This window comes from Gymnodraco acuticeps, unplaced genomic scaffold (assembly GCF_902827175.1).
Source record: "Gymnodraco acuticeps unplaced genomic scaffold, fGymAcu1.1, whole genome shotgun sequence".
Classification (NCBI taxonomy): Eukaryota; Metazoa; Chordata; class Actinopteri; order Perciformes; family Bathydraconidae; genus Gymnodraco; species Gymnodraco acuticeps.
This window is the reverse complement of record NW_022991031.1, coordinates 490,578-515,413: the sequence shown is the minus strand read 5'-3', so window position 1 is coordinate 515,413 and position 24,836 is coordinate 490,578. Positions and strand designations below refer to the sequence as shown.

Here is a 24,836-nt window from a genome sequence, read left to right as displayed (position 1 = left end):
GAAAAAAACAAGGTAAACTATCTAAACTAATTGTGAACAAAACTAACATTGCTTTTTATTTGAATGAAATACATAATATTTCACATCAAAAGAAACAACAGCGTTTTAACAAATCGTATTAAATAATGTGATGACAGAATTGTAAACAGAATAGCTGAAACTTTAACAAAATAAATAACTCAGTTACCTCTAATCATTAACCCATGTTTGTATAATGTAGCTAACTCCGTGTGTTGCTGCTAGCATACATAACACCTGACGTGGAAACGTTACTCGTGGATGGGGCTACAGAGCTACTAGAAAGACAGTCGAACCCGGTGCATTCCTCCGTCTGAATGTGGTACACTTTTGCAAAATGTTTAGACAAATTGCTCGTGTTACCACCCTTACATGCTAAACTCTTATTGCGCTTTAGGCAACGAGCATTGTCCACATCGATACGGGTAAAGTTTAACCACACCTCGAAGCGTGTTCTCTCCGCCATCTCCTCCGTGTGTGTGTGTTGCTGCATGTAGCAGCTGTGTGTGTGTAAACTGCCCCGCCCCCTCGCAAGCAGGCGGGGGAGAGAGATCGAAAATACTAAAAATAATCATAGACGCATTTTGCAGTCTTTTTGCGTATTAGAAACAGAGTTGGCGACACTAAAACTGCAATATAATGTTTGTGTAGCAATATGACATATATTTTTTACATGTCTCCAGTACCGATAAAAAGACGGCTAACGTCGGAGCTTAACGGTACCACGGTCTTTAATAATTCAGCCCCGGGGCCCGTTTAATACCAGGGCTCGTTACCCATCCCTACATGCAACGCTCCAGTGGCTCCATCGCATGAATGATGCCAACGCCCGGATCAATCGGTGGTATCTGGCGTTACAGCCTTTCAACTTCAAGGTGATCCACAGGCCGGGTAACCGGATGGTCGTGGCTGATTTCCTCTCTCGCTCGGCGGAGGGGGGAGTCAGCTTTCGGCTTTCCCGGCCTGAGTCGGGCAGTGGGGGTATGTGGCAGCGGGGTGTGGTTAGAGCGCCGGCTGCTGGAGTGATGGGAGCGGTTCGGTCGGAGACCAGACAGCTGATCAGAATCAAGTAATCAGTCACTCAATAAAAGCATGTTGGTAACCTGGTTCTGGTATGTCTTGCAGTAGGCTGGGTCCTGGGAGGACGTCTGGGCCGCACAAACGGACGCCATAAAGACCCCGCACCGTTTTACTTGTTTCTTTGTGTTCTTGGTAGGGGTGTAACGGTTCACAGAAGTCACGGTTCTGTTCGTACCTCGGTTTGGGGGTCACAGTTCGGTACGGGTTCGGTACAACAAGAAAACACAAAAAAACGTCCAAAATGCATAATTCCAGGTGTGTTGTTATTTATTTTTGAACAGTAGTGCAAGTTTCAGTTTAAAAATAAGGAACTCTGACATTTTGAATAATTAACTGTAACAGTTCAAAACAAACCACAAATAGTACCACACACACTCAGATGGCCATATTATCTACAGTATAATGGCTGATGTCAAACAAAAAGGTTTCATCAAGCTGTAAAACTAAAAAGAATGTCTTGAAAATATTACATCATAAATAATAAGCCAAAAGCTTCCGTTATTTATTTTGGTCTCTCGGCTTTCATGCCTATTGGCTTCTTAAAAACAGCGGGGATAAGCTGCTGAACTGCTGTTGTCTTTTGCCGAGCTCCGGTGATTGGCAAATCTGGGTGATGCCTTCTGATATGATTTAGCATGTTTGGCGTGTGTTACCATTAGCATACCGCACCGCTGTCTAACAACGCCGACACACCGTCCTTGTCCGATCCACCACTCGCACACTTCATCGTTATTGTAGTCCACAGGGAACCCGAAATGTTCCCACACAGCTGATTTAAAAGAAGCAGGTGGGTTCTAGCTCCTGTGTGTTATATGAAATCGCCATACTAACTTTTCTTCTTCTTGTATTTAGTTCGTTTTGTTCTTGTTCTTCATTTGTTGTTTAAGGGTGGCTGGCAAACAGCTTTTAGGCGCAATACCGCCCCCTGGATTATATATAGTGTAGTGGATACTGCCCTGAATGACAGACTTTTTTCCCACTCGTAAAAAAAAGGCGTATTCGCCGTGTGACTGCATGTGCCGAACCGTGACGTCCGAACCGTGACGGTACGGGACGAATACGGATACCGTTACACCCCTAGTTCTTCGCTTTCTTTTTGGGACAATAAACCTGTGTTGGTTCACCTAAATCAGGGGTGCCCAACCAGTCGATCGCGATCGACCGGTCGATCGCGATCGACTGGTTGGGCACCACTGATTTAGGTGAGGAGATTCCCAGTCGATCGCGAGATGTGTCTAAAAATAGAACAACAATATTCTGTTTTATCGTTAATGTCCTATAACATAATCTTCCTGTGCCAGAATAATGCACATGAACGCATCAAAGCTTTGTGATTGGTCGGCGTGACCCCATGTGTGGGGGCGTGGCTGGTGGGCAGTGGGCACTAGTTTGCTGACGTTGTCCGTGTCAACAGGAGTGACAGTCCGCACACACACAAGACCGCAATTATGGCAGAAGCAAAAAAGCCCAAAATATATAATTTTTCACTCCGAGTGGGAGGATGATTATTTTTGTATCTATTCCAATTCAAAGTCCATCTGTCTCATCTACAATGCGAGCGTGGCTTTATCGAAGAAGGGTAATTTAGGAGCGGCATTTCAAAACGGTGCACAAACGCTACGAGACGGAACTCCCTCCTAATTCTGCACTACACTCCCAAAAGGGGAGGGGCCTGAAAGGACAGCTAAATGCACAGCAGTCCATTTCCACCAGGCCCAACAACAAGAGCAAGGCTGCTCCATAGCATCTTATCGTGTCAGTCACGTTCTTGCGAAACACATGAAGTCTTTCAAAGACGGCAAAGTTGTGAAAGAAGCATTCCTGGAGGCTGCCGACGCGCTTTTTGGGGACAGTAAAAATAACAGTAGCATTTCAACAGGTTTTTGATATAATAAAAACTCAAGTTAGATACCGTTATTAATCAGCTGTAAGTTTTAGTTTGTTTTAACTTATTCATTATAATTATTATACAAAATGGTATAAGAATGCACACATTAAGATCTGTTCTGTTTAAATTGATTATAGTCTATTATCAATTCAGGTTAAGAAACTAGTGTTGCTTGTATCCTATTTTAAAGGCATTTATTTTTATAATCTACTAAAATGCAACAAAAAAAGGGTTTGATTCTATTAATTTTGTCTTTTTTATTGCACTGTTGCTGCAGCAGATTCCTGTGTAGCTTCAGATCTGAGTTGTCTTATTAGTAAGCCTAATTTATACTTTTGTATCAACACTATTTTTATATAATGGCAAAGAAAGGGTTCAGAGTCTTTTCTTTTTTTCCTGTGTCATATGTGGCAGCACTGTTCAATGTTTCTTGAAAACATTACCCACTGTAGTATGTGACGTGTGAATAAACTCCAACTCCGTATCAACAACACTGTTGTGTAACTTCAGTTAAATACTTGTATGTGTGTAGATTAGAAAGAGGTAAGAAATGTTATAAATATAAATATTTTATGAAGTATTAATCGTACAGAGGTCAGTTTTATACAAGTAGAAGTGTGTATTTACCTGGTAGTAGGTTGTCAGTAATGGCTACGCCTCTCTATTTGGACTGGTAGATCTCGGCAGACTGGCAACTTTAAAAGTAGCTCTCGGTTCAAAAAAGGTTGGGCACCCCTGACCTAAATCCTTCTCTTTCCGTCCTTTTTAAACTGTGTGTGAGCGGAGGTGCTCATTAATCAAAATCTGCAAAGTGACTAAAGGTACTACAAGTACAAAGAAACATAAAATGGAGATATTCAAATAATTTACAATTGCTTCAAAATGTTACTTATATACCGTTCTGGAGTTAATGTGCTGCATTTCCCTGTTTCAGAATTCTACAGTGGTTTGGAAATGTCCGGACTACCCCAGATGCTGAGGTGACCACGGTTCTTTAGTCGAAGGTACTGTTATCAGTAGGAGTGATATTTACTGCCAAGTTACATATTATAGTAATAATATCATCTTACAGCTGAGGGTACACCACCAGGCTCTGGTATGAAAACGTTATCCTAACCCTAACCCAAGGGTAAAAAGACAAATAACAACACATTCAGACTGAATGAGTTCTCTCCTCTCCCCCTCCTTCTCCACCACGGCTAATTTCCCCTGGCAATAACATTGACATTAGCATCTCCCAGTCCTACAATGAAAGAACAGATCATTCATCCAACTACTGGAGATTCAACGGAAACAAGGCCGTCTTCGTGATCGGAGACGGCATGAACCCCGGCTTGGCCCACTACATCCCCATCCTCCAACTTGATGGCCATCCAGGAGCCAGAGTGGAACGAGTCCTAAGAATATGTCTCCCAATCCTACCACCCAGAAACCCTTGTCGTTTTATTAGCCCTCAGCAGTGAAAAACGGAACCCAAAACACACCGTCCAAGATTTTGCATCACTGTCTAAGCCAGGGTTCCTCATTGCGCGGCTCGCGAGCCTCATGCGGCTTGCCAAGCTTTCATTGGTGGCTCGCATGACAGTAGGCATAATAATAATAATAAATTGAATTTATATAGCGCTTTTCAAGTCTCAAAGTCACATAACGCAGGTACGCATGCAAACATGCAAACAAACGCATGCAAACATCTGAAATGCGTAACGTCACTTGTGTCACTAAGCGCCTTTGCGTACCTGATAGGTCATCAAAACAAAACACATATTTGGTCTACACGTGTTTCTTGTCAACACTCAGTGGAGTAAACTATTTGACTATTATGTCCAAAACGCTAAAATACACTAAGCAGCCACTTTGGCGTTTTGCTCCCTGCAGAAAATCTTCGGACTTTCGGACTTGCCGAACCGCACATGCCGTCACCGACGGACCTGTGAAGCTTTTCCAGGAGGCGGGCTTAGATCACTGGATGACAAAGTTGGTTGCCGTGTGCACAGGCGGGGCTGCTGTTAATGTCAGCATGTACAACATAATTGTGCCAAAACTACGCCAACCGGCTGCGGTGGGAGACTCCCCTGTGTGCACATTCTGTGATCCGTGCACACACTGGAGAACTGCGCAAAATCAGCTGATCACAACGCTCTGTGGTCAAGCTGCTGCAGTTTCTTTTACATAAAGGTGGAGCAAAACACACAGCTGCAAACGTACTCAGGGTGTTAATGGAAGAGTTTAATAATAATAATAATAATAATAATAATAATGCATTTATTTTATATAGCGCTTTTCCGAGTGCTCAAAGACGCATTACATTACAGTATTGGTTGGCTGCATTGCATATTGTATGTTCTGGGTAGGATGACAGATTAATAAGCAGACATGCTTATTATAACTGTATGCAGCTTTTCATACTTTGCGGTATACGTGGCTCTCTTATTGACTTTGTCCTATCAATGCGGCTCGCATGTATAAAACAGTGAAGACCACTGGTCTAAGCAATCACGCACCACCTTCCCCAATGCAGATGTTTATTTCTCCCTCCTCAACTTTTCCCCACATCCCACCTCAACACAGCAACTGACCCTCACAATAATCAACAAAGCCACAGCCAAATACTTTCAGACACTCACAGCCCTCCCACAAGACACATTCAATATAGAAGAGGATCATCTCACTTGGAACACAACCAGAGTCCAACACATATTCAGGAACTGGTACAACCAACCCCAACTTCATGACATATAACTACACACACACACACACACACACACACACACACACACACACACACACACACACACACACACACACACACACACACACACACACACACACACACACACACACACACACACACACACACACACACACACACACACACACACACACACACACACACCACACACACACACACACACACACACACACACACACACACACACACACACACCACACACACACACACACACACACACACACACACACACACACACACACACACACATAGATATCTGTAGTGTAAAGTAATCCTAACCAGGAACCCCTAACCTCAACCCAAACCTAACCCTAAACCTAACCCTAAACCTAACCGAAGGATAAAAAGACAAATCCCAACACATTCAGACTGAACATCCCGGCTCTCAGTGCCCTACCTGTGCTGCTCTGGATGGTCCTGACGGTGGTGGCGGATGTGCGTGGCGGGGAGGAGGGCAGCAGGAGCAGCGGCCTCCCCCCCTCTCCTTCCTCGTCCCCTGAACAGCCCTGATCGATCGCCCGGACATAACTGTGGCTCCGCATCCGGAAGTATCCAGGCATAGGCAGGGTGTCCATGGTGTCCATGGTGTCCATGGTGTCCATGCGGTTCATGGTGTCCATGCGGTTCATGGTGTCCATGCGATTCATGGTGTCCATGCGGTTCATGGTGTCCATGCGGTTCATGGCAGCCTGCAATGCCTGGGCCTGCATCTCACTGTAGACCTGCTCACACACCTGCTCGATCTGCCCATTCACCTCCACCTCACTCAGCTGGAGGAGGGGGAGGGAGGACATCAGAGAGAGAAAAGGGGAGAAACAGAGAACAATAAAGAGGACGGAAGTTGGTGAAACGACTGGTGTTATTTATTATCGATTAAGAGGCTGCCTATTGTTTGTCAAAGTTTGAGCTTGAAGAGATACATTGGAAATACTTTAAGGAGGTAGGGCTGTACCCGAATATTCGTTCGTTGGAGTACTATTCGGGTTTCAATTTCGTTATTCGGATATTCGTTTTGTTTGTTTTTTCCCCGTTTTTTTTCAAATTGAATTTATTGAAATCTCCAATATCAACGTAAGAGCTTGTGCCTCTTTGGAGGGTGCTAACACTTAACCATAAACGTTATTGTTTACTTTCTCCGTCTTTATATGTAGATATTACTTTTCTCCGTTAATCTCCGTCACGTTGTTTCCATAGCAACAACAACTTCCTGTCAACAGCGCTACCTCTCCTTCAAAAATAAAAGCATGTCCATATAGACATATACAACTGCAACGAAAGTAACAAACACAATGCAACATCCTTTTCAATTTCAAAGAACACAAATTGGGTTACATTAACAAATAACTATAAAACAACAATACTGTAGAATAACAAAATGAATACACCGAAATACACGTGTTGAAGCGGTTCGCTGCTGATTACTACGCTCCCTCCCCCCCCGCGCGGGCCGAATATTCGAATATTCGCTGCTGATTACTACCGAATATCCGGAGCCCGAAAAATGGTATTCAGGACAGCTCTATAAGGAGGTCATGCTTGCTGGCATCTGCTTGATTCCTTGGTTTGAGGGTTATTGGTTTGTTCACTAGGGGTTTGAAGAACCGAGTTTGGCATTTTATTAGAGGAGGGAGGGGCTTGCTGTTTCCAACCAGCTCTGGGCTGTAGCTATTCAGATGAATAAAGAGAACTGGATACAGTGTCAGAGGCGGGCCCTCGTCCATTCCTATGAGAGCTATCAGTGCCACATGAAGGCAAAATGGAAGTTGTAGTACCGCAGTTTGGCCATTACATACATTTGCTCAACCGAGTGGCGCAGTTCCTGGGGGCTCGTCTAGGAAGAGGGGAAAGGATTGCTACAGGGGGCTGGACCGTAACCGCCATTGTTGGTGGAGATTTCAGTTGTTGACACCACATGGCACCACTTGAGTTTCAGTCTGCATTATTTAAGGGTGGAGCCGGGAACATTGGATGTGGTGCCACTCGGAGTTCCAGTTGCCAGATAAGCTTTCTCTGAAGGAGAATAGAGAACCGCAGTGACACGTCCTAAAAAAGTTAGAATTTTTACCACGTCCGGTTCCTTCGATAAAAAGCAATGCAATTTCTCCATAGGATTTTGGAAAATAGCTCCAAATAAGGTCTGTGTTTGACACAAATTGAAGAGACAGACCACGTGTTGTTCTACGACATTAAATCCATCAGCAGTGACCCCGCTGGTGATTTTTGAAGAGTTTACGTGTCTGAAAAACGATGGTTGTTAACAAGTGGCTGAATAGGACTACAGAAGTTGTCCAGGCCGTTTTACGTCATTACACCGAACACGTAAAACACTCCCGCTAAGTTTGTTTGCCCTGTTCTGCTTGAAAGCAAGTACCTGCCTCCTGCAAACTGTTCAAACACTTCAACTTGTACCATTTACAATCTGTATGTTTGAATATGGATTTTAAGTTGGCGTGACATTGAAGCAGCGACCCTGCTGTAGTTCCTTTATAGCATAACGTTAGCATTTTGCTTCTTGCGACTAGATTTATGCTTCGAAAATTATATAAGTAGGATAGACATGTGGATATTATCCGGCTGAACAAAACGTGATCCGTCTCTTAAATGTGTGTCAACCACAGACCTTATTTCCAGCTATTTTCCAAAATCCTATGGAGAAATTGCATTGCGTTTTTGACGAAGGAACCGGAAGGAGTTTACATCCGGGTTTTAGGATGCGTCACTGTGCGGTTCTCTATAAGTACCTCAAAAGAAACTTCTCCCACTTGAGAAAAATCTTGTGGGCGTATCTCTTTCTAGCACTTCCATTTAATGAAGAGGTGGGAATTGAATCTGCTCCAAGTGGTAGTTCTAACCCCTGCTTCATCTCATGCTGACGACTCACACATGTTTGGTTATCCTTATTAAATATGTTAAATAATAATTAGTGCTGTCAAAATTATCGCGTTAACGGCGGTAATTAATTTTTTGAATTAATTGCTTTAAAATATTTAATGCATTTAACGCATGTGCAGAATGGCCCGCCCCATACGTGCCACCAGTGGCAGCGCCAGGGTATGGCTGGGGTAGGCTACACCCATACCAAGAAATGGCTTAGCCCCACCATGAAAAATGATGTTAAAGTAAGCAAAATAAAGTCTGCCAACTCGCGGAGTAAATTGCACAGACAGCAGTTAGTAAGATTGATTTCAGTAGCCACGGTTTTGAAAACTTTTGTCACGTAGTGATCGTCTTCTCAATAGAACATCTTTGATAACGGCGTGGTGTTGTTGCAGGAAGTCCCGACGGAGAATACTTTTGCTGTAGTACAGGGGTGCACATAACTGGTACGCAGGTTATGTGCGGAATCTCTCTGAAATGCGTACCGTCACTTGTGTCACAAAGCGCATTTGCGTACCGACGTAGGCCTACTTGTGAAACTTTTCCAGAAGGCGGTTAGATCACCGGACGACAGAATCGGTCTCCGTGTGCACAGACAGGGCTGCTGTTAACGTCGGTCTGTACAACGGAATTGTGCCAAAACTACGCCAACCGGCTGCGGAGGGAGACTCCCCCCCCCTTCACTGGAGAACTGCGCTAAAACAGCTGATCACAACGTTCACACTCTGTGGTCACGAAGTACTCCACTAGCCGCCACCCCCCCCCCCCCCCCCACCCCCCCCCCCCGTCGACTTTCCTGAAGTACTCCCCCGTTGATAGAAATCAACACGTAATGAATGAAGACCCCACGGTTTGATGATTGATAGGTGTGTGGGTTGTCTTTCATTTTGACACGCAGAAAAATGTTATAATAAACATAGATACTGTATGTGAAATGGATATATCCGCCTTCTTTCATTTATCTTTCCACTCCCACAACAATATACATAAATAAATGGCATATTTTGGACATAGTTCGAATGGTGATTAATCATGATTAATTAATTTTTAAGCTGTGATTAATCTGATTAAACATTTTAATCGTTTGACAGCCCTAATAATAATACATAAAGCTGCATCCTAAACCAATGGTCAAGAGTCGCAGACACAAATACACAAACTTATATATAGAATATTTAGAGTTTGGAGAGTTGATGGTTGAAAAAACACATGATGAATACTAAGATGCTGTACTGTTTACTGTGTATATGATGATGTTGTGTGACGACAGAGAGGAAGATTCTCTAAACAGAGATTAGAGTTTTGGTTTCTGAACAGACTTGCACTTATCGTTACGACAGCTGCGTTACTGTAACGGCCCGTCCACACAGCAGCGTGCGTTGACGCTTGCCGGCGGGCGTGTCTGACACTCGACCAACAACCAATCACATGAATCTCCCGCCCCTGACACACAAGCAGCGGTTTGATTGGCTAGAGCTTGTACTGGCATATGATTCGATTGGCTGACGCTTCAGCCGAGGCGTCAAAAGTTGAACATTGCTCAACTTTTGCAGCGAGCCACGCCAGCAACGCTCCGCGTCGCTTCCCACGATGCAGTTCGGCTAAAAGTGACGTCACCCCATTCAAAGTGAATGGGCAGAAGCGTTGGAAGCTTCAACGCACGCCGCTGTGTGGACGGGCCGTAAGTGATTTACTGTCAAACTTGATTAAACTGTTTTCCTATATATTAATGAGGATACCACTGCTGTGCCATCTGCATTTAGAATAACACACAGTCCATATCTTGAATTTCAGATCCCATCACGGGGCAAACATGTTCCTTTGGTTTCAAGAAATTACGAAACCAGATACAAACGCAAAAAATAAAGAAAACTGATGCTGAGAAAAACTGCATGGACACAGAAAAATAGTGTTCCACAACAAATAGACCTAAAACTATTGTGTGAAATCTATTATTTTTCAATCTGATGTTAACAAGCAACATTTTTGCTTTCTTTCTCTGTCTTTACCACATCACCGAATAACCAGCAGGCATTCTATTTGTAATTTTAAAGCCCTGTATCACTGAACTCAATGATTGGAATCCCATTGACTCACATTGACTTGAATTGAGAACAAATTAAATTCTCAACTGCAACACAGAGCATATGGCGGTAAGGTATTTAACTGGGGTTTTATGGTTGGATCCATGCAGAGGAGGATATTGAAAATGTTAATAGATGCAATTCAGTGTGGTTAATGGTAATTAGGGAAAGGTTCAGGATAGAGCAAGTGGAGGTTCAAGGTGAGGTTAGAAGGAGACAAATGAAGGCTTATTGAGCACAGCTTTACTTCATGCACTGAAGAAGACATGCTTTAACAGTAGCCTGACAGGAGGGAGTGAAATAGAGTTAATCATAGGTGCAAATGGCTTTGGTAAAGTACATGTTGCCAACACCATGTTGTTTTTAATTGCCTCAAAACATGACTCAACAATTATAATGTTTTGATCATGGGCAACCCTTTAAATGTATGAACAATAAGTCTATAACGATCAGTGCTGTTTGCAGCTTCTTCAATTACCATGTGGTCACACACATTCCTCGATATAAGTAATAATAAAGTTGATTTAAGAGAATACAACACATGTGATGCACTGTCACTTCTTCTGCCGTATTTCTGTAGGTTTTCTTATCGTCAACATAGAAAGACCCCTACCAACATCTCTCAATACTTCTGATTTCACTTCCTGTCTGCTCTCGGCTATGAAGACATTTATCTTTAAGGATTAATGGTCAAACATTTATAGGTTTATTCAATAAAAAGTCTCAGTAACTTTCTAGAAGCAGTGGGTTACTGCAGTTTTAAAAAACGTTTCTCTATCAAAATGGAAGACAGCCATCAATCCACGTGTGTTGCTCTACTGTGTAAAAAAAATATATATATATCTGGCTTAATACAAACACACTTCTTGTTAGTCAGATAACTAGGATATATTTTGTGTTGGTCTGCACGATATTTTGTTGTGTCTCGTCAAATGTGTTAGTTATGTTTATGTATTATGTCTGTCATTTCATGTTTTTTCACGTCTGGTCATGTCTGTTTATTTAGATCATTTATCTCTAGTCAGTCTCTGTGTTTATTGTCATGTCTCGTTTTCCATTTCCTGTTTTATTTTGTATTTACCTCTTGTCTTTCATTTCAGACCCTGTTTCTTCCTCCCCTCGTGTGTTTTTCCCGCCTTCATCAGTGTCTGCCCCGCCCCTGATTGTTTCCACCTGTTCCCACTCGCCTCATGTTTAAATAGTCCTGTCTCTCCCCTGTCCTGTGTCAGTTCGTCTTGTTTGTTTCTCCGAATGGTCGTGCCAAGCCTCAGCTCTGAAAGGATCACTTTCACTCATGTCAGGTTTTGTTTCTTTTGTTAAGTTTTGTTGGCTTAAGTTTTTCTTAAGTTCTCTTTTTGTTATGGCTAGTTTTTTCCTCCTTGTGAGCGCCTTTTGTTATTTCCAGTACCTACTCTGTTAAGAGGGATTACCTGAACTGTGAAATTAAAATGACGTTTTTTTACATTCAAGACTTTGTCTCTGGGTCGTGCATTTGGGTTCATCCGTTTGTATCGAGGTCGTGACATATTTTTTGACAAAAAGAAAATGTATAAAATATCACCAGTCATAGCCATTAAGATGACACTTGTAATGTGATGGATGGGTTTGGACTTGGACACATGACTCTCACCCTCCCACACAGGCTCAGACAGTATCTAAACCATTATCAAAAAATGAAGAATTCACTGTTTTTCTATCCGAACGGTGCCCTAATATTTATTCTAGGCCTAAGCAGTGGTAAAGTGAAAGGAGTGTGTACTGTGGACAAAGACAGCTACTTCAAGTTTTAAAAATGAGTTTTTAATAGACTATACTAATAGTCACAATGCAATTACATTTGGAAGGACTTGTGTTGGCCAATCCATATATATATATATATATATCCACATGAATAAAGTATTGTTTTTTTTAAATTGTCTACTTAAAGTCAGCTTACATGACTCGATGGTCATTTTTAGGTTGTGCCCATCCATGCCAGCATGCATTATTTATCAATAACCAGATTTAGAGCCAACAAACTAAATAGTGCTTTTATTCATTTTGGTGTGTTTAATGGAAGATAAAACATCCCAGAATGCTCCAGACGCCTGCTATATAATAATTCACCATTAATGCTTTGAATGAACCTGCTGCCACCAACATGATGGCAAACACATATGATGAACAATAAATAATAGAAATTGTCCAACAAAGCTTCAGTAAAAGTGTCTCAGAAAGGACACTTTGGGGAAGATGTATTAAGTATAAATATTGAATATTTTAATGAAGTCTTGGAAAACAGTGAACCCGTCCTTTAAAGATGGTGTAAGACAGAAATAGGCGGCATGACCACATCCCAGATGAATAAATCAGATCCTAAAAGTTATGGCATAAAATGGAAGTCAATGATTTATTTTAAGTGGTAAACACTACTCCCCACATACTCCATCACTTCCATCCAAGCCTGATTGTGATGTGTATGGCAGAATGACTGGGTGGGGAATACTGTAAATGTAAGGCATCAGTGTTGGCAACCAACCTGACTGATGGTGCTCATGGCCCTCATGTAGCTTTCATTGCGTGAGCGGTATTGGGGTGAGGACAGCAGCGATTTGGGGTCGAGGAGGGTTTTGGGGTCCAGGGTATCCAGGCTTCTATTGATTGAAACCTCACTCACCGCACGAAGGTAACTGTGGCTCCTGATCTGCAGTTTGGGGGAGTGCTCCGTCGAAATCCTGACAGGGGGAAGACAGGGACTTAGAGTTAGACACATAGACACATTTATACATAACAATACTGCATTTCAGTCAGAGAAGTGGTCCCCATCAATGTTACTTAGAAAACCACTATATTCAACCAGGGCTCATTAGGTAAGGGTTTCAGCTACTGAATTCATTCATCGACCACACTAATACAACGTTTAATCTTAGAATTGTTGTTTGTGTGCCTGTGTCCATAGCGCCTTTTTTTGAGTGCCAGCATCTTTTTTCTGTTGTTTTCAATGAGAGAGCGCATGCCATCTATTAGCTGCGTATTTGTGTAATTTCTCTTGAGTGAACCACCGTTTTCATCTTAACTCTCCAAGTGCTTGAAGTTGAAAATATTAAAACATTTGAGAAAAGTGCTGGTGATGTCACTTTAGGAGAAGTGTTTCATAACAAAGACTTAAAGACCACGAACAGATAATCAAATCCAAGGGGGCGAAGCTGGTCTGTCATACAAAAGCAGTGATACATTGTTAAGATATCAGAGAAACAAGAAACACTATGTATAGCATACATGCTCTAACATGAGCATTGATCAGGCATGCATTCCAATGACTCATCACTCCCTCTTGTTTCCCACCCCTGATGATCAGTGTTTATATTCCCATATGCAATGTATGACCTCAGAGCCACTCAGTTGGTAGAGCCACACTTAAATACTGCAAGTTAGAAAGTATGTGATCTATGAAAGTTTCAAAATGAAACATAAAGTCTTTGCTGAACCTAACAGACATGATGTCATTATGTTCTTCCTGAATATGTATGACTATCTCCTTGAGTGTCTTAAAGGGAAGCTGTTTATGACTAATGTAAGTGATTTTATAAATGAACCCAGGTCATTGAAAAAGCAAACTAATATACATATATATATATATATAACGTGTGGGATTTAATCATTGATTGTTTGTATCCAATTTATAATGAATAGCAATTTTGCATATTTAGAAACGCTCCCACACACTCTTCAATAATTAGGACTCTGGATTCAGCTGTACAAGCACATTCTGCACACTTTTGACCATAACATTATGGTATGTTCTCTTGAACAATAACAACAATAAACAAGATAATGATATGTTACAACATTCTATTATGTGCAGTGGAGAGAGATGGGAGGCTCTCCTAAAGATAAAGGTTGTTTTGGAAACACATGAATTATTTTTGATAGAATTTACAGTCAAAATGTGAATTCATGAAACTTCTCAACAATTCTTAAAATATAATAGAAAATTGACTTTTCTTTAAAAACAAAAACTTCTGTTTAAAGATGGTGTACAGCGATTTTTGGTATCTAGTAAAAGGGACAACGCACAGTGGCCAACAGATGCAAACGCGTCCAATGATGCCAGTATAAAAACTCAAATGTGTCAAAACACATTCAAATGAAGAAACATCTTCTCCAACTTGACAGTATGTGGTTTACTGAAACCACTGCTCCTCGTACTAGACTCCTGGTACTAGACTCCTGGTACTAGACTCCTGGTACTAGACTCCTGGTACTAGACTCCTGGTACTAGACTCCTGGTACTCGACTCCTGGTACTAGACTCCTGGTACTAGGATGAGTTAAAAGCAGAGAACACATGTCACTGTGTGTGCAGTGTGCTCTGCATGTGTGACCATTAAAGAGGGTTTCATCCCTCCCAATATTATTACTATAATAAAACGCTGCTAATACAAACACTGCAAGGAGCTCAAAACACAACAGACACGGGGACACTGAAAAGTGACGCACACAGCTGGGACTGGAGCGCTTTGTGAGGTTCAGGGATTATAAAGATGACCAACTCTCACTGATTAATAATGGGATCGCATGAGTCCTTCTGATAAATCTAAGTTAGCTAGTTAAGCTAGCCCCAAATGTCAACAAGCACTCCGGTCCCAGCTGTGTGCGTCACTTTTTAGAGTCCCCTGGTTTCCGTTGTGTTCGGGGCTTCTTGCTCAAGTCCTCAAGTTGGTGAATTGTTCTAGATGCTGCACATATGTTTTCAAGTTCATGAAGATGTTTCCTAATTAGCATGTGTTTTGGCACATTAAGTATTTTCTATATTGACATTGCTTTTCAACGTTTTTTCCGAAAATGATCTGAAGCACAATGAAGTAAACATTTTTTATTTAAGATGGCAAATGCCAAATAATTGAGCTGAAGGTGCAAAGCAAAGAACCAAAGTATTTTAACACATAAATAACTCTGGTCATAGAGAATGAGGACTGTTTCCTTCCAGGTTTAGTTGTATGTGTGTTGATTTAAGAAAACCCATGCATAGAGAGGGAGTGTGTGTGTGTGTGTGTGTGTGTGTGTGTGTGTGTGTGTGTGTGTGTGTGTGTGTGTGTGTGTGTGTGTGTGTGTGTGTGTGTGTGTGTGTGTGTGTGTGTGTGTGTGTGTGTGTGTGTGTGTGTGACAGAGTGAGAGGAGACGACAGAAGAAGCCGAGCGGCCGTCCCTTGACTGCTCTCTGTAATTACTCTCACTATTTAGAGAGCTGTGAAAGCTTAATTAAGCAAAGGTGATATTCTGGTTCCTGCTGTAGATCACACTGCAGATTACTCCTCTCTCTGGGGATGACTTACCCTCTCTCACTCACACACACACACTCACACACACACATTTTAGCAGCTCTTTCTATATATAAAAATAGTATGTATACTGTATAGGCTTTTAATTCACCAAAGGCCAAATAGAATTAGAATCCTAATTTTTTACTTCACAATAACCATCCAAATGAAACGGTTAACGTAACGTTTTTTAACCATTACGTGTTAACAATATCTTCTCCATATTTGTAATCTTTCAATCATTTATCAAATGCTTCCTTATATACAGTGTATCGGTTAAAAGTAAACCGATACAGTAAATGTTTTTCTCTTTTTGGTCCACATAGCAAACTCTAGTGGTAATATTGACACACAAATAAAATGAAATGCAAATCAGGCTTTCTGTCCAAGACAAAGTTGTTTTTACTACAGGATGAGGATAACTCCATGCAGTCCTTACTGACTTTTGGTGATACTGTTTACAGGTGGGCCTCTCCTGGACAGGGGTGGCGCCAGAGGGGAGCTAGGGGGTGCTGAAGCACCCCACAGGATTGCCAAAGCACCCCCTAAGCACCCCCAAGAAATATGTTTTTTTTTTTTTTTTCGAAAATTATTATTATTATTTGTATTAAATTAGAAATATTATTGATTACATGCAAATGTGAAACAAACACATTTTTGACCAAAACATAAAGCCAACACAGGTGATATGATTAGGCCAATGGCCAGCACCCATTCGATTTTTGACCTACCCATAGGCTAAATTACTTTGTGACACTTGAGTGACTTCCTGTTAGCTAGAGCGCCAAATGATTTGCTAACAGCAAAGTGACAAATGGATCGTTTTTTAGTCCTTAAACGTCCACGTGTGGACACTCAATCAAAACCAACTGAAAGCGAGAGGGATTCTGCACATAATAGGCCTCGTGAGTACAAGTAGCTTACTTCTGGGTCTCTGTGTTTCATTCAAGCCCTGCTCTGTGTGTGTGTGTGTGTGTGTGTGTGTGTGTGTGTGTGTGTGTGTGTGTGTGTGTGTGTGTGTGTGTGTGTGTGTGTTGTGTGTGTGTGGTGTGTGTGTGGTGTGTGTGTGTGTGTGTGTGTGTGTGTGTGTGTGGCACGAGCCATTTGTGTGCGTGCGCGAGCGAGAGAGCTCGCCTCGCGCACCAGTGGGTATCTACCGGAGATCGTTGTGGTTAGCGTATGGTGCTAGCTAGCCAAGCTAACGGGTATAAGGAGCTTTTTCAACAACAAGGTGGAGGGAGAACTCTCTCTTGTCAGACTGAGAGTCTCAGATAACCTCAGCTCAGGTGAAGTAAAGGACTCTCAGTGTTTAGATAGTTAACTTTAGTCTAGTTATCTCAGTGGGTCTCAAACGGTTTGTTTTAAAAGGGGAGTGATTTGTAAAATGTCTATAAAGAAATAGAAAATCTGTTGACAGTTCCGTTTCATATGGGTGTTGAGAGATACAGTATATCCATAGATCTCTTAATGTTGCTCTCAAAGTGCACCAGATTGATGCTTTTAACTTCAATATTTTAAAAAAAATCTTCCCGGGGGAGCATGCCCCCGGACCCCCCTAGAGGAGGTGAGGACCCTCCTAGAGGAGGTGAGGTCCGCTCCCCACTTGTAAAAATAGTACTTTACCCCTGCCTATATGCCGTGAGCTGATTATCGAGCCTTCATTGTAACAGTCGCGGGTGCACTGTGTGTGTGTGTGCGTGGGGAGTGTTGCAGTAGAGAATTCAACTGTAGCGCTGATGCATTAATGGGAAACCCTAAATGTTTGAGCACCCTCTATGAAACGTCAAGCTACCCCACAGCACCCACTAGAGAAAATCTCTGGCGCCGCACTGCTCCTGCAGCTGCTCCTCTGTCAAACCTGACCTCCTGACATTAACATTAGATCATTTCAGGTATATTTCCTACCGACTAAAGACAGAGGTTTTTAATTTAACGATCGTAATCTGGCACAAATTGCCTTCTATCAGCACCAAAGCTGACAAACCTGTCCTATACGGCCCTGGAGCCTTCTGCATCTGCAAGCTTTCACTTTAGAGAACTATCTCTTTAGATGATTTTAAACTAAAAGTCGGTGATCACTATTAGCTGCAGTTGCTGCAACTATCCAACAAACATAGTATAAATAATATAATATAAAATATGTAAATCTGTCTAGGCTGGCACTTTAGAGGTTTAAGTCTTAATGTGACTACAAATTAAGGCCCCGTCCACACGGAGACGATTTCAGTTGTATCCGCTAAAGTTCTTTATCATATAGACCAGCGGTTTTCAAAGTGTGAGGCGCGCCTCCCTTAGGGGGCGCCAGAGAGCTTCAAGGGAGGTGCAGCGGGAGAAAAAAATAACGAGAAACAGTGAAATCTAGCTGGTTAATTTCAGCTAACTTTATGCGAGCGGCAACAAGCAGTATGCGAAAAAGCACACGTCCGATCGTCCGGGACGTGTTATTTATAATATTGGACAAATACATCTTTCCATTGACGTGTCCAATGGACAAGTGACGTTTTTCGCCCATAAATGTTAGTTTCGGTTCTGCTTGTCGATTCCTAAGGAAATGCATCTCGCCGCTTTCTGTAGCCTACTGTTAGACGGGGCGGGACGTGTAGCACAGTGGCAGGGTTGGGAAGCAAAACTCGGTTCCGAGTAGGAACAAATAACAATTGTCTGGTCCCGGGATTAATAAGAGTTGTGAGGACAGAAGGCGAGGCCGAGCCCCGCGGACCCAGCTCTCTCTCTATGCTCCGTATCAGCTGATCGCTGCACGGTGCAGCTCAGCGTCTCTCTCTCTTTCTACACACAGCAGCTCCGTTGCCCGTTTAACAGCCTCATCTTTGTCAAACTTTCTTATGTTCTTTCTCTAATACGTATAAAAATGAAAGTGAAACGTATGCTCGTCACCCTCTCCCTCCGGTCCACATTAATACAAATGGTCCCAATACGTATGATTGTATGAACTATGAAAATATCTTAAAATCAATACAAATGTATTTATTATAAACGTTAGTCCTTGTGACGAAGGTAACTTCGTCACTGTGGACGGATGGCTTCGGGCCTTGCATGTGTGCACATTTGTATACAATTTATACTATTGATTGATGTAGTGTGTTTATTGTATTTTATTTTGAAATGTGTTCCCTTTTCCCCATGTCTGTTGCCGTTGATTGTGTGCACCTGGTGCCCTGTGTTGTGTCCTCCCCCTTCACCTGTGTCCTGTTGGGTTGGGCATTTAGGCTCTGGGGTTTTGCTGTTTGGGAGTGTTTTTGAGATCTTTGTGGCTGCAGGATGGGTGCAAGGAGAACAGCAGGATTGAGGCTGTGAACTTTGTGCCCCGGATTTTAATAAATGCCCACGTCGGGTTATATTTTTGGACGTTCTGCCTCTGCCTCCTTGCTTGGTCTGGGCCGCTCAACGGTCAGCTTCACAGTCCTTAACACCTATCACTGTGTATATCACCATTCAAACATCTTTTAAAAGTTGAACAAACCCCACACAGCTCAGTAAAGACTGTGAAATGTTGACTTTATTTGATCATTTCAGTAAAAACTAAGGTTCATATTTCTCTTTTTGATTATAATACTGATGAACGTTCAAAACAAAGAACTTTGGCAACTTACCACATACGTTTTAAAATGCTTAATAAGCACCGTAACTTTCATGATATAATTTCTCCGTCATAATTGTTTGTTTCCGTGAACGGCCGACTGTTGTGTGACGCAAATGCTGCGGCTGCAATGCATTGTGGGGCAGCATTTTCTCCTCTCCTTTCGGTTAGGGAGGTCCAGTGGTTCCTAAGCTAAAGGAGGTTATAAAGGAAGTTTGAAACCTCCTTTCCTATCATCTCTAGAGAATTGGAACGGCACTTATCATGACTGCCACTGAGGGACTTCCGGGTCATTTCACTCCGTTAGGAAGGTTCCTAAGCTAAATGGACTATTCTACTTCAGCCCGTGTGTTTGTTTTACAACAAATGACGAAGCAAATTAAGTTGTTTGACTGTGGGATAGGGGTGTAACGGTTCACAGAAGTCACGGTTCGGTTCGTACCTCGGTTTAGGGGTCACGGTTCGGTACGGGTTCGGTACAACAAGAAAAAGCAAAAAAAAGTCCCAAATGCATAATTCCAGGTTTGTTTTTTATTTATTTTGAACAGTAGTGCAAGTTTCAGTTTAAAAATAAGGAACTCTAACATTTTGAATAATTAACTGTATTAAACAGTTAAAAACAAACCACAAACAGTACCACACACACTCAGATGGCCAGATTATCTATAATGGCTGATGTCAAACAAAAAGGTTTCATCAAGCTGTAAAACTAAAAAGAATGTCTTGAAAATATTACAAAATAAATAATAAGACATTGTTTCAAAAGCGCATAGCCGTTGAAAAACATGCCAAAAGCTTCCGTTATTTATTTTGGTCTCTCGGCTCTCATGTCTATTGGCTTCTTAAAAACAGCGGGGATCAGCTGTTGAACTGCTGTTGTCTTTTGCTCCGGTGATTGGCAAATCTGGGTGATCTGATTTATATGATTTAGCATGTTTGGCGTGTGTTACCATTAGCATACCGCACCACTGTCGAACAACGCCGACACACCGTCCTCGTCCGATCCACCACTCGCACTCCATCGTTATTGTAGTCCACAGGGAACCCGAAATGTTCCCACACAGCTGATTTAAAAGAAGCAGGTGGGTTCTAGCTCCTGTGTGTTATCTGAAATCGCCATACTAACTTTTCTTCTTCTGGTATTTTGTTCGTTTTGTTGTTTCTTCTTGTTCTTCATTTGTTGTTTAAGGGCGGCTGGCAAACAGCTTTTATGCGCAATGCCGCCCCCTGGATTATATATAGTGTAGTGGAGACTGCCCTGAATGACAGACTTTTTTCCCACTCTTAAAAAAAAGGCGTATTCGTCGTGTGACTGCATGTGCCGAACCGTGACGTCCGAACCGGTACGGGACGAATACGGATACCGTTACTTACACCCCTACTGTGGGGTAAAAAGTTCAGCCAACACCTTAACTTCCCAAACGAATGTTCAAAGTGATTCAACAAAGCACAAGGTGAACACGAACGAAAAGCAAAGAGGAAATGTGTAAAGTCTTGGGAGGCGAAACATTCTGCTCCGTTGTGCATTCATTTCCGGTAAAAGTTCCTTCAAAATAAGAGTCCCGATCTTATTACTACCAAAATAAAAGTGCAAAACGAAACTTTACCATAGGAAAATATTGCCATAGAAATATAATCACTTCTATAAAAAGGTAACACATTTTAAATATAGTTAGACATATTAAAATTAATTTACAGCATTAATAATTAATATCTAATTCTTAACTGTGAATGGTTTTCATTTATTTAACATTAGAAATGTATTAGTCTGGCCAATCCAAGACTTCAATGCTGAAGGGCCAGTTGATCTATGGTGGGGGCAGTGACGTGCGGTGAGGTTCATGGCTGGTGAGGCACTGACTCTTTCAGAGTCAGATTTACGAATATTATATTCTGACCTTAATCGAAATATTCTGTTATTTTCAAAAGCTTTTTTGGTCTGATGTTTCGATTCATTTTAAACAGACCGTTCAACAAAAGGATACCCAAAATCTAAATATTGGATTGTTCTTTCTTAGTAAGAACCAATTTTCATTACCAATGTGGTCTTACCTTGACTTGAAGATGAAGTCCATGCTATCCTTCTGGACAACAATCTCTATTACTTTTTTGTAAAAGTCCTCCTTATCTTCCTCTAGTTTCAAAAGTCTAGTTTGTTGTTCGCGTCTATACCGTCTCTGCGTAGAATAACAGTAGCAACAAGGACCTGTGGGCTCACGTGCGCCCCCTTCAGTGCGGCAGAGGTTATGCCTGCCTCCCCTGGTGCTTTTTTCATTGCCGTTGTACGGCGAGCCTAAATATCATATATACGTGAAATAAGTTATTTAGAGACTATGGATGGCGAGGATAAATGTAATAAAGGGATCTACAAACATTACATTGGTGACCTACAGTGATATGGTAACAGGCATGCGCTTAGGGCCCGCTTTCCAGCCAGTTTCTGTGAGGTGACGCATTCTGAGGTGAGGCAGAGCTCATCTGTGCCTCACCTCACCACACAGTAACTGGCTTGAGCGCGCTCACAAAATAAGTGCCCGCGCTAAATTAGTGCCCGCGCCCAGCAAGTTACTGTGGGCTTACGTGAGGCAGAGCTCGTCCCTGCCTCACTCCTCATCGCTCCCATGTAGTTGTAGCGGAGCTCGGCAAATTTGCTGATTTTGACTATAAAAAGCGATTGGAATCATACAGAAATCCCATTTACAACACAGATCAGTGGAGACATTTTATTATTATTACTATTTAGTTTTTCTTTAGTTGTTTTTCCGTTACATTGTAGTATGGCCAGTCTATGAGTATGACAGGTGAGGCTCTGCCTCCCCTGCCTCCCTGACTGCACGTCGCTGGGTGGGGGTCAGCACAAAGGTCAATAAACTCACATTTGAAAGGGAGACAACGGATGACCAAGAAACTAGTGACTTGCTCAATTCATTTGTGAGGGATCTGTGAAGAACATGACAACAGCTGCACTACTGGTATTTAGTATACCAGCAATTGAGGGTGGAAACGTTTCCTACCACTTAGGTTTCAAATAATTGTGTTAATTACTTATTGTAAAGCATTTGAACATTCTTTTGTGTCACATGTTCATTGTTAAGTTGATGTATAACTGTATAGTATCTTAATTATTTAAAATATAAGGTGACTACAAATAGCAACCTTATTTTCAGTTTTGGAAACCAAAAGCTGATGCCTGGTTGCCAGCCTGGTTGCCAGCCTGGCAACCGCTTTTAAAAGTTAGCGTTGAGCCCTGGGAAGGAACAATTTTTAAATCGACTTCGGTTCGAAATCGGTTTTGTCTCCGTTTCGTCTCCGTGTGGCCTACAAGCACAAGTAACCAGGTGACTAAATGATGCATAAGTAAATAGAATGCATATTCAAACACACAATTCATTAGACTGAGATTTAATTTGAAGAATTCTCCAATGCAGAAAACACAGGATTTCTCTCTAAATGAAATGTCCATCCGATAGGGAAATAAGTAATCATCATTCATCTAAATGTTTATGCTGGATCATTTCAGTCATAAAACAATTATTTTTCGAACAAATGGTCCTTTTAAAAGATTTTTTAGCATAGATTTAAAGATGAATCTAATTTAATGATCTAATATATAGGGAAATACTGAAAGAACTGTACGTTAATTGCGAAAAACAATTCTGCAAATAGAGTAACCTGAAAGCAATATTTCAGATAATGTATATGTATAATGAGCAGCAAGTTCACCTCTGGTTCTCACTGAAATGAGTTCAGGTTCACCACACAACGAGGCCATCTGTTTGTTAATGAGAGAATCATGCAGCTGCAGGCTGTGATTGGTCCATTTCATTCATGAACTCATAGCCGATGTTTTCCAGACCAATTCTATCAAATGCTGCTTCTCAAACAATGTATACATTTTTAACAAAACTGCACACCTATTCCACATTTAAACTCTAATATATTCGCAATGAGTCTTGAAAATAATGATCACACCACCAACTGCAGATTAAAACTTAAGTAACGAGCCTGTCTTGAAAATGTTAGAAGTAGAAAGTGCAGGTATTTGTATAAAAAATGTAAGGAGTAAAGTACAATGTTGATACCAGAAAAATCTACTTCAGTACAGTAACAAAGTTTTTCTAATTCACTGCTTCCAACCTCTGGTTCTGACCATGCAGTTTTGCCTTGCCTTGTCTGAATCAAGTATTTAAATAAAGGCCGTTTATGTTGGGCATCTGTGTTCTGAATTTGGTTCCATCTTTTTACAACCTAGATCCTCTTTCAGTGTTGAACAATTACACACCAAAGCAAATGTATTGTATGTGTAAACCTGCTTGGTATTAAACCTGATGCTGACAATGTAAGGGGAAAAGGACACAGAGTGAAACCTTACTTGAGAGTGGTCATCTCGGTGAGGGAGGGCTGTGTGGCCTTCAGGTAGCTGGCCCGGCGGGCTTGCACCTTGGGGAGGGGCTTGGTGAGACTCTCCTCAGAGTCTCCGCTGTCTTCTTCTGCCATGGCTTTGACGTAGCTGCCGCTCCTCATCCTCCGACACGGGATGTCGTCCTCCTTCCCCAGCGGAGAGAAGCCGCTCCACTCGTCCTGAGGGACCTGCGGCCCGGGTGCAAAGGTCAGAGAAACACAGTCAGAGTCCACTCCATTGCTGTCGGAGTCCCAGCCACCAAACTGGCTAGCTAAACTGTCCTGATGGTACATGGAAGCTACAAAAACAGAGCTAGCATGCTGTACAACAACACACACGACACACAGCTAGCATCCACAGACTGGACTAAACTGATGGCTGGCATTTCTTTGAATCCACCACTCTTTCACACTCATGCATCCGTGCACAGCGTTCACACCGATGTGGTGCAGGCTGTCGGCTCATTAGCACGAACAGTTTGTGAATGTGCTCGAGTCAGGAGGACATTTCTCTCTGGCTAATTCATACATCTGCTATTCAGGAGCTCAGAACACAGAACTGTGTCAATACAAGAGCACAGGATGTGTGTGAGCATTCATGTGTGTGTGTGTTTATGGTATGTCTGCACTGATCTGACCCCAGGGCCCCTTTGGTAATTGAGAAATAAAGTATTTGGTAACCTACTCACTGGTTTGACTGACAATATTGCACAATGATAAATAAATGAACTGAACAAAATCCTATCTAAAAAATAACATACAGATATGTGGTGCATGAATGAGTCCTAATACACAGAAATGAGTTAGCATTTTAAAACTTCTGGTTCCATAGTCTCGCAGTCA

General features: G+C 42.0%; 1 protein-coding gene across 8 annotated transcripts in view; it reads right to left on the bottom strand.

Moving 5' to 3' along the window:
* The window catches only part of dlgap1a (discs, large (Drosophila) homolog-associated protein 1a), a 199,717-nt gene that overhangs the window by 80,322 nt on the left and 94,559 nt on the right, over positions 1 to 24,836 (bottom strand). For 7 of the 8 annotated variants that reach the window (XM_034236359.1, XM_034236360.1, XM_034236362.1 and 4 more), the window contains exons 4-6: positions 23,965 to 24,182; positions 13,215 to 13,410; positions 6,133 to 6,505 (exon numbers count right to left, since the gene is read on the bottom strand). In XM_034236359.1, coding sequence (XP_034092250.1) covers positions 6,133 to 6,505; positions 13,215 to 13,410; positions 23,965 to 24,182 — 787 coding nt within the window. The remainder of the gene's footprint in view (positions 1 to 6,132; positions 6,506 to 13,214; positions 13,411 to 23,964; positions 24,183 to 24,836) is intronic. The other variant, XM_034236363.1, reaches the window with a different exon arrangement.